At 44.0% G+C, this 11,289-nt stretch overlaps 1 protein-coding gene across 1 annotated transcript in view; it reads right to left on the reverse strand.

The window, feature by feature from the left end:
* LOC118747577 (serine-rich adhesin for platelets) overlaps nt 1-11,289 on the reverse strand; it is a 124,919-nt gene that overhangs the window by 2,346 nt on the left and 111,284 nt on the right. Inside the window, exons 3-4 of the mRNA XM_036481628.1 lie at nt 2,815-9,563; nt 7-530 (exon numbers count right to left, since the gene is read on the reverse strand). Coding sequence (XP_036337521.1) covers nt 7-530; nt 2,815-7,458 — 5,168 coding nt within the window. The 5' untranslated portion in view covers nt 7,459-9,563. The remainder of the gene's footprint in view (nt 1-6; nt 531-2,814; nt 9,564-11,289) is intronic.

Here is an 11,289-nt window from a genome sequence, read left to right on the forward strand (position 1 = left end):
AGACGCGCCAATGTTTGTATCTTTTTACGCAAATCGAGATCCATGCGCTGCCAAGCAGTCACGCGCATGGCGCGCGAACACTGCCGTATAAGACACTGCTCGACGGCGGACAGTATGGCGCTCACCAAACGTATATACTCGGCATCCCAATCCAAGTCCTCCTCCTGCAAGCCCTGCAACTCCTTTGCCAGCTCACCCAGATTAGCCGGCATTTGTATGACTTTCGCCTGCAACACGGTATTGAGGCGTGTCACACGCTGATAACTGCGACATGCCTGATCTGGTGTGAGCGATGATGCTGTGCGCAAGAGTACGCTCTCCAGTCGCGGTATGTGACAGCTGCGATCGTGACCGAGCGAGAGGAATGAGTCGCTCGCTATGAGGCTGGCAAAGTGATCGGCAATGTAGGTGTAGGCGGCATCAAGTATGTCTCGTACGAGGCTCTCACAAATACCACCCCAGCGGTAGGTTGCCAACTGCGTCAGCAAATTATCACAGTCGAGCACTGTGTCCAACACGCTCTCCGACGTCTGTAGGGTAAGATAAAGAATTGTGTTTCATTTATTTGGCAAATTGGGAGATACATTTAGCGAACATTTATTGAATAGGTTAACATGATGATAAGGAAAATGCAGCACCTCTTCGCCGTGCCACTACATAACTCATAATTGTTGGTACTAGCGATCACTGATCGCAGACCAAGATAAGATCGGTGGGAGAACTCAAACAATGCAATACAATTGTTTGTTTATCGCACACAGTTTCGGCGACGATTGCGTATTTCGGCTGAACAGTTTTATCATCACATCAAGCCCAGAACGTATGTAACAACACTTAATCTAAACGCTGCAAGCGATAAGATAAGAGTTTCTGCGAAATTGATTAAATTGCATTAAATTTAATAGCAAAACACAAATTCGCAAATTAAAAAATAGCTCAAGGTTTCGTAAATTAAATCAAATTAAACGCTAAAATGATTTTTGAATTTTCGGCTCGTTGGTTGATCGATGGGCGAGCGAGCTTATGACTCGAATTGGCCCAGCGGCTTAGGAAAATTGGCATTGTGTAGAAATTTGGGAATAGTACGATCATAGAGTATGTATTGGTTTTAATGGTCCTCTGCCTTCACTTTTCATTGTGGTACCGGCGTTTCGTGCTACCCTCCAAACAAATTTGCAGCATTCTGGGCGACTACTTCCCTCAAACAAAGCTTGTGTACACTATTGTCTTGCGTGGGATCTCAATTCTATCTGACGAAAATGGTGGGTAGGCACTGTAACCAAAGGTAATCATCAATTACCCCCTCTGCATAGTTGTGAGTCAGCAAAAAACGGATCGATGGAGCTAACTTCCACAATTTTCCATCAGATCAAAGCAAGAAATTGGACTAATTACCGCGTGGTGCAATCAGTCTACAAAGTTTGAATGCAATTCCATTATTTCTACAGGATTAGTAACCACCATAAGCACATTATTCATCTGGTGCTCCATATTAAGCCTTCAGTTTAACTTAGGCGACAGAAAGATTACCAAAGGCTTTGAAATCGAGGATAAAGGAAGGGAAGCCAGATTGAAACATGCTTTCGTATTGATCTCATTCAAAGAAAATCGAAGACACACCTCTTTAACTGAGGTAAGTTCATGAGTAAAAGAAAGTCCAAGAAAATTTATATGGACAGATATGGTTTTGATCTAAGATATAATGCCAAAGGTTTTCATAGGACAATTAATAGTAGGCATCATTCGGTGATAGAAAAAACCTGAGTAAAAATGGACTGAGGACTCATAACAGGGTCCAACCGGGTATTGAGTCTTAGAGAGAGTGGAGCTAGGCTAGGTAGGACTATTTGAAATAACTGGAGACTAGGTCCCTACTCATATCTGGGCGAATTTCCTTCGATGTTATGAGCTCACTTGGGTAGCTACTTTTCCAATCCCTTGGTTGGCGCTATGAACATTGCCAAACTGATCTCAGTTCCCCTGGAAGATCTCTGAAAGATTTTATTTAAATGATGTTGTACATTTTCTAGTTATGCAATGCTCTTGGAACTGCGACTAGAGATGGGCACGGCACAAAAATTTCAATCCCGTTCCCGCCCATCCCGAAATTAAATTTTTAAGTCCCGAGCCCGCCCATCCGGACGTTTTTAAGAATTATAGCGCTGGTCCCGTGGGTCCAAAATCAATCACTAAGAATACATAATTCACATCCAGCCTTATCATGAGTTTAATCTTCCAAAAACCGGTTTACTTTTCAATTTTTGTTTCCATGGTTTTACTATGGCCGGATGACAAATTTTCAGGTGAATTTTTTTCAGGCGAAACTCAGGATAAGGCAGATTTCTTTCAAATTTATTTTAAATAATAAAAAATCTGGCATCTTCCGGTTATTTTATTGTTTGCCTTGCTTTTCCTTTTCGTGTCAATAAAACATAAAAAAGTGATTGTTTCATAAAATGTTTTTAAGGAAGATTATCTGAATTTGTGGAGGTGGCGGGCTTTATCGGGAGTGTCGGGAAAGGATTTTATTCTCGTCGCGCACGCAAAATTTTTGAAGACCTTCTCGATACCGCGCATCCCGGCCATTTTGAAATCAGTACCATGGGTGCCGCGCGCTCTCTACCGCGCATCTCTAACTACGACTATGCTACGATGAGTTTTCCCATAGTCTTATGGGATATATGACAATTAGGCTGAGGACCATGCGAGTCCTTCCGATCTTATTGGCATGTAAACTCAATCTACTACAACAGACAACTTAAAGTAGTTTCCAATAATAAATGAAATTCGTAAAAGAATCTCCAATAAACTTACCATATAGGCAACAATTTGCTGGCGACAGCGCCCCAGTATATCCGCTGGAAGCTGAGCAAATTGACGAGTTGGCCAAACCTTCATGTAGTGGCGGCAAGTCCAACGCAAACATTTGCGATACAAATCATCCAGCGAGTGAGTCAATGCCACAGGCAACACCTGCAGTATGCCATCGATACAACCCGAGCATGGCTTGTGAAAATTGTGACAATAATTCGTCTTCAACGCATGCGCCGTCACCTCCTTCAAGCCCTCCAAGCCGAGCAGATCAGCCAACGCTGCCAGTTCCATCAAACTAATGCCGTCTGGTGGATGCGAGGCACCCGAGTAGATGTGACACAATGCAAAATGTACCGCCGAATAGGAGTAACCTTGCAATGAGACGACACTCTGCGCACCACTACCAGCCAACATAGCTGCAAAATACTGACAACGCGAGCGTAGAATACACTTGTGCGCCTTGATGCGGCGTCCATGCACCTCTACAATCATGTCGGTGGCAATCTCTTGCAGGAACATTTTCAACAAATCCTCGCCCAGTCTACGCGGTTGCCGACAAGATATGGACGATTCATCCATGCCGGAACGACTGAACGACGATGCAAGACTGGAATCGCCGCTAATATCGGTCTGTATATAGTCCATTTGATCACAGATGATGTCATTCGGCAGCGAGTTGGAGAATTCCTTCGAGAAGTTGGGGAAAAGCCGCGACAAGCTGCGCAAATTCTCTACTGAATTGGTTATGCTGAGGAAGCTGTTGCCTTGCGAGCGTGTCATGGTCCATGAATGGGGGCGCGTTTTCGAGTCGTCGCGGAAGAGCCGATTGATTTGGCGATGATTGCCGACACTCTTGCTCATCGACTCGGGCGAATGCAGTTCGAACTTTGTCGGCTTGTCCATGTCAGACAGCTTAACGAATGTACCCTTCTCCACTTCACCGTGTTCATTTACTGTTTCGAGTAGCATTTTCTGTTTCTCTATAGTGGCATGTAGACTCTCCATTGTATGGCCAGCGGCATTTTTCTTAGGCGAAGACGTCTCTTTGGTCTCAATTATGGTTTCCATTATAATAGCTGACGAGCGATTTGAGGGAACTTGTTGCAATTGCTGCGGTTGCTGCTGTGAGGCGGCCTCACGCATGGCTTGTTCTTCATCTTGCTGGAAAGTCAAGTCATCGGTGTCAGTGGTGGACGCAGGTGACATGTCTTTCGAGAGTACACCATCCGTTATGGAAGCCAAACTACTTTTGTCAAATGTTTCATTGATTTGTACATCGCGGCGTCGTCTTTTTACTCTTCCGCCGATATTAGCGCCTGCGCCGGCATGGAAAACTTCATCATCCCGTTCACCGCCTGATACCGAATTGCGCGCCGAGTTGTTTGAGCAGGTGCTGAGTTCCGATTTAGAACCCGTGTATTCGTCGAAAGGCGATAAGGAGCTGTCGACCGACAAAGAAGATGTCTTCGAGATCAAAGGTATTTTATCTATAATACTCATCAGACCATTGCCGCCGTTCTCCTTCGACTCGCCGTACGCTGTAAGGCTGATAGAACGCTTGTAGTCGCATGCCAAACCTTCCTTCGAAGGATTATTTCCCCAGGAATGTCTCTTGATAGCATCGTTTTGTGCGCGCTGCTGATGTGAGATGCGTCGTATGGCTGCCACAGTGATTGGTGGATCGAGATTGCATTTATAGTCCAGTGATTTGCTTTCGCCACACACCTCACCGTCCGTATTCGCCTTCAAACTGCTGCTCTTTGCCATCAGCGTTTCTGTAGAGCTGGCGCTCGAACGCATCACATCGTCCGCGCGACGCTGAGCGGCATGCGAGCCATAAGAGCTTGAGAGTCGTTGAGCTAAGCTAAAGGGTTCTTTCCTAGGCAAGCCACCCGCCGGCTTCTTACTTTCACCAATATCAATAAACATACTGAAAATATTTTTCTTATCTGCTGACGGCTCTTCTGTCTTCGTTTCGGCATGTTTCTCTTCATCGGCCGGCGCATATTCACTTTTTGAGAGATTTACAAAGAAGCCCGCCGCCTTTGGTGCCGTATACGATTTGCTCATTTGCGGCTTCATTGGTTTTTTACTGAGATCATCGGTAGAGGGCTTTTTATCCACATCTTCCAGGGATACATAAAATCCACAACCACTTTTGTGTGAGCTTGTGGAATCGGAGCGTTCGCGAAATTTACCTGCAGACACCTCCATGCTTGAAGTGGAGCTGGTACTTTTACGCCGCTCCGGGCGACAATCACTCATATCTACAACCCATGACGCAATGCCGGGTATGGGCTTACGAGTCTTCGGTCGCGAACGCATTTCAACCTGCTCATCATCGTCATCGCCCAGCGGACGTGTTGGCTCAAAGTCTAATGACGCGAAACCACCAGAGACGATGGGACAGGACTCCAAACGTCGCTGCACGGGCGGGCTCTCGCACTGCTTGGGCGCGAAGTCTTTGATGGATGCACCACCCGATATGATCGGATTTGCTTCATCGAACTTGGAACGTTTTGGCGTGCGGGGCATTGGTATGGGCGAGTCTGTGGCGTCGCTGCAATATGCGCCAGAGTCGCGTTGTTGTGACAACGAAGATGACATTGTATAATCTCGATGTATGGAAGAATTATTGCTGGATGCATTTTCTATGTGGGCTATAGAGTTGTGCGGCGTGTCCGGGTGAGCAAATGTCTTATGCAGATGTCCATCATAGTCATCGACGTGAGGCCGACTACTAAGGCTAGGGCGATGTTCATGTTCGGACCAAACTAGGCTCGGCGCCGGACTAGACGATGAATAGTCGGTTGTGTAGCTAAGATCGCTGTGCGTGGCATGCACTGCGGTCGGATGTGCCACACTGGTGCCGGCCGAGCCGTGCATTGGGAATTTCGGGCTCACAGCCAATGGATGAATGCTGAACTGTTGCAAGTTGTGCTGGAAAATATATGGGCCACGCTGCTTATGCTCCTGCTCACGACGTAGTTTAACAATTTCCGATGAGTCAGATGAGTCGGCATCAGCGGCTAAGGAAACCGAAGCTTCGGTGGCATCCTCATGCGTGGAAGTGTTTTGTTGGGGTACAAGTTGAGCGAGTTTACCAATGGGTTCTTTGGTTTCGGCATTTAGTGGTGCCTTCTGACTTTCGTGCTCGCGTTTCCACAGTTTCTCCTCGTCCGAAAGATTATTGGTAGACGTGGCAGATGCGGCTGACATTTGCTTGTGCGGTGAGTCTGCACCAGAATTTGAGCTAGAACTTGACTTTGACAAGTTAAACGTTTCTGCCGCCTCAGGTAAATCTTTAGATTTCACTTTGCACTTGGCAAATGCTTTATGGAATGATTCAAGTTTCTTGGTAGGCGAATCTTCGTCTTCCTCCCTTTCCGGCTTTGGCTCCTCTACACACTCCTCAGCATCTTTAGCATCCTCGTTCGATTGCTGTCCATCCAAACTGGGAAATGAGAGCACTTCATCTTCGTCACGCAGCGATGAAGCATCAATGAAGCAAGCGCTATGCCCCGACGAATTCATTGCATTCTCGCGCCTTTCCAAATCGCGCAACAACGAATGCGTACTAATGCCGGTAAAGAGTGAGCTGGTGTCGGCCGTGACAGTCGCGCCTGTAGAGTAGGTGCGCTCGCGTAGGTAGGGCGATATATCAGGTTCTTTTAGTAAATGCGCTTGTAAATCAGCGGCGCCGCATTTGTCACGCTCTTTCGGTTGTTCAAATGGCATTTGCGACAGCTTGCCTTCACCCTGAAAGAATTCAGTAGCTAAATTAGACATATTAACCTCCGAGGGCTTGCTCCCAGCCGCAGTGCTGTTGGTGCTGTTGCTGCTGGCAATGGGAACGCCTGTCGCTACGGCGACTGTTGACATTACGCTGCCAGCCGCAATACTGCTCGCAGCGTGTGGGAACACAGATTCCCATGAGCCAGTCTCTGAAGAAATCGACGACGTTTCCATAATCACAATTTCCTCATTTTGCCGCTGTTTCTCCTCCTTCGAAGTGAGCGAATGCAAAGCGCCACTTAAAGCAACGCCTGTGCCGCCATTGCTGCTCACCTTCAAGCGCGCGGTGGGCGTCGGTACAGCTGCGGGTAAATGCGCACCTTCAAAGGCTTTGTTGTCGTACGGAGTCGCTGCGCCACTGCCAACACTATCATTGCAGCCGCCAGCAGCGTGCACGATCGCGCCATCGCTGGGATTACTGTGATTGCTGCTGCTGGCATCACCACAGCCGTCGACGTCCGCGTCGCCATCGCCATCGCCACAGCCAACGCTTGTGCTTGTGCTTGTTGCACTGCTGACTGGCGAGAAAGTGTCGCGCTCCTCATCGCCTAAATCGACCTCACACGTCTTGGTGGACGAAACGCTGCTCTGACGCGGCAACAAATCTAAGGTAGTGGGCATATTTGCGCGTCGCACTTCTTCGCTGTATTGTGGTGGTGAAGAGGTGGTTGTGGATGAGGTGCTGCTGGCGTTGCCGCTGGCAGCGCGTTGTGCGGGCATTGGGCGCGCATGACGCGCGGGTGCTACCGGTGCCGGCAGCGTAGTCAAATCAAGGCCATTGGCAGTCACGCTGGGACGTTGTGCTGCCGTTGGTGTGTGTGTCGAAGGTGTATGTGCCGCGCTGTCCATTGTGGATGAGGCTGTTTGTTGCTCGCGCTTCGCTTCAAAAATGCTTTTCTTTTGTTTTTATTGCCTTTTTAGTTGCTCTATGCGACTATCTAATGCTTCATTAGGCAAATTGTGGTGTTTGCTGCGCTAATGCATGCACCACTGCTGCTGTTGCTGTTGCTTATTGTAGCAAACTGATCTGCCCGACGTTTTGCTCTAATGCTTCCACACTTTACAGTCACGCTTCGGGTATGCTTTTGACTTTTGTCGCCGCGCCGTGAATTGAATGCGTTTTTTTTGTTTTGTTGCTTAATAGTGGATTTTTGTTGCTACTTGCAATTCACCGACAGCAAAAAAAAAGAAACCATAGAGGGAAAATGTAAAAAAAACACACTCGATTGCAATTCTAAATGAAGTGTTTTTCCCAGGCTCTAGCGCAGCAGCCGGTGGCTATGAAAAATGGCGACTGTCTATTGCATTCAAATTGCAATTTTTATACGCCTCGCTGCTGCTGGGTGTTTTGTGGACAACTATGAATGCCGTTTGTACTGTGTGTTTATTGTCTGCCACAGGTTGGTCGTTTTGTATTTCGTTTAACAGAATACTTCTACGTAGTGAATGTCTGCCCCGCTATGTCGTTCTGTTGTCTCAAATTGCAGCAATGCAAAACTAAATGCAGCTACGAGATCTATTAGATATACTTATGTATATATGTAAGTGTGTATGTATGCGCGTTCTGTGTTGCTATGGCGGCTTTCCTTTGGCCATAAAAACACGCTTCCTGCTAAGCGTTTTTTTTGTTCTGTCAACGCTTCTCTAACTCTACTCTAAACTATTCTACTTGCAACTATGCCTTTTGTCGCCGCCTCACACACCCAGAAATGCGAAAATTCTTGCTATGCAATTATTGCAGTTGACAATAGGCGGCCTCTTCTTCTAGTCCAAGTTTTTTTCCGCTGCCGTTCTATGTTCTTTCGCGCCGTAGGAGACTCAATCAGCGCTGCCGTCCAACCAACAAAAAACGGCGCTGCGGGCAACTTGTAGTGACAACTGCGTTCCAGCGCTAGATTACAGTGTTTTATTGCCACTCCTGTACGCGTTGTTTTTGTGCTTGTTTTTGCAGTAATCGATCGTTTTTTCCGCTGCACAATTTAATTGTGTTGCATAACGTTGGCAGTTTTTCAAGTAAATTGCTGTGCTGTGTTTTTTTTTTTGCATCCGCCGGCTGTGCAAATTTTTTGCTGTCACCACGTACGTTTACTATTTCACAGCACTGTAGCGTAATTTCCTTTGCTGTTTACGCTTTTTTTTTGTCTTCTCAAAAGAAGTTTACAGCTGACTTTTTTTATGTAAACACTTTAGACAAACCGACTGGTGGACGAGTTCCTGGCCCAACTTCTAAATGTCCACTTTGAAGAAAACCAGATACTTGCTGCTTCCTACTCTTTTGTAGCGCTACTGATTATGGTGTTTATAATGCAACAACAGCAAAAAACATGAGCTGCAGTGGCAACACGATTTCTTGACTGTCTGTCTGTCTGTCTGTCCGAGCTGTGGGGATTGCACGTTTTTATGTTGCTGCTGCTGCTGTCACTTCTGTTGCTGCTGTATTTGTTGTTGCTAATGCTACTGTATTCCTTGATTGCAGCTTCACTACAAAATGTTTCTACTTGTGTTCTCAATATGCTGCTGTTGTTGTTGTAATTCGTTTTAGTTTCTTATTTCTTGTTTTTTTTTGTTCACTCATTTGTTCGTGAATTCACTTTGATGGTTTGTTGCCGGTGCTTAGGTTGTTTCGAGTGTCGTCGTTCACGTTCGTCTTGCAGTTTTGTTGTTGTAACTATGTGTTGTTGTTGTTGTTTGTGTTGCTGCTGTTGATAAACTACCGTCAACATTTTGCCGTTGTTGTCGCTGATTTATTACATCTGCTGCACTTTTCAGGCGCTACCGGCATCGGCATCAGCGGCGGTGGCGGTGGCGGTGTTGTTTATTTCTTCAAATGCCATTGTTGTTGCTATCGCCGTTGCTCGTGTTCGTGCTCTAAATGCTATTATCGTTGCAGTTTGTTTTTTCTTGCTGGTTGTTTTTGTTTCGTGTTGCAGCCGCGTTATTAGTGTATAATTAACCTGCAATGAGTAGAAATAAACAAACAAACAAAAAAGTAAATAAACAACTATTTGTGAAGTTAACTTTAACAATCAACAAACGCCTTGAACGGCAATAGAATTTTGAAAATGGAAATTTTAATAAAATAAATGCATTCATATAGAAATATGTACATATGTATGTGTGTTAAGATGATGAATGCATATTAAGTTAAGAGTGCATTGCATATTTTTATTACATTCTAAACAAGTTTGTTTTAAATATGTAACTTGTAAGTAGGTAATTGTTATGGGTGGAAAAACCATTGAGCAAAATAAAATATAAAAAAATATATCTAACTAGTGCGAAAAAAGAATTAGCAATTCAAATGCAACTTTCTCACTTTTAAATTTATTTATGAATATTTACAAATATTTGAAATGGAATTTAGGAGAAGCCAGGAGTTGGCACGGGGCTTAAATTTTTCATATTTAACTTTTAGGGGCATAAATCAAGAAAAATACGAAAAATGGCGTGATCGATTTATTTTAAGGCATACAAACATAACCTCAAAAATACCATAAAAAGCGCACCACTGAATATTTGACTTCGAAATTTTTTTCCATATCTTTATAATAATATTATATTAGTGACGTAGAAAATTGAGACTTAGAATCAATCGTTTTATAATCATTTTAATCATATAACACCTAGTATTATTAATTTAAAGTTATTCCTATGCAAATTCATGAAGCGTTCAAGGGGAAATTTCATATTACATATTTGTTTACTAACTTTTTTTTTTATTAAATATATGTATTATTAATCAATAAATGTTTATTTTATTTTAAAGCGTTCACCCATCCGTATGTAACTAACAACGCTTGAGTAAATTCATCTTAATGGATATTTATTTTGTCATGGTTTAGTGGAAGGCTTTAGTTTCACAAATCAATCACTAAGTGCTCGAAGCGGTTTTTATTTTGTGTATTAACATCATACATATGTGGGTATTAAATGAACTCTTAATAACATACACGTGCAAATACATTTTACGACTTATTTTACAAACTGGTCAGCTGAAGAAGCACGAACCGTTCAAGCGTGCGAAACTGATTTTGCAAAAAAAAAAATTAAGGTTTTTGTGGGAAGAAATATTAAGATGTTTATGATAATTGGCCAAAATATGTTTTCCGAATTTAATTTAATAAGCTTAAAAAAAAAAGAAAATGCATAGCATTGTGTTCTATGTCTCTAGGTGGTGGATGTCACAATGGGAATTCAAAAAATTACTCACTAACGCCTAATTCCCACTAGCCATAATAGAATAGAAGGAATTCATGAGCCGATTTTTTTTTATGGGAGGCGAAACTAGGACTAATCACAATCGATCTAAGCAGTGACATAAAAAAGGTGCAGTCCCGCCAGAAGCTGTCGCAGTCAGCAGCTGAGATAGGGCTTTTTTAAACCGAGGTCTGAGATAGGGCGTTCTTCAACCAAATTCTGAAATAGGGCGTTTTCGAACTGGCTGCCGAGATTGGTCGATCTTCCACTCAGGTATTTTTTTTTCTGATTTATTTTCACAGAACTAACTACTGAGTAGAAAAGTATTTAGTTATGTACTTTTACCTATATACGAGGGTACAAAAGCACTTAGTATTTTCGGATTCATTAAATACTGGATACAAAAAATGAATTCTGAGAAGGCCCGAAAAATTCGAAGTATTCCCAAAAATATTACACGAAGAACTTCAAAAAGTCCAGAAT

Source organism: Rhagoletis pomonella, unplaced genomic scaffold (assembly GCF_013731165.1).
Source record: "Rhagoletis pomonella isolate Grant_MI unplaced genomic scaffold, Rhpom_1.0 Rhpom_scaffold_00012, whole genome shotgun sequence".
Classification (NCBI taxonomy): domain Eukaryota; kingdom Metazoa; phylum Arthropoda; class Insecta; order Diptera; family Tephritidae; genus Rhagoletis; species Rhagoletis pomonella.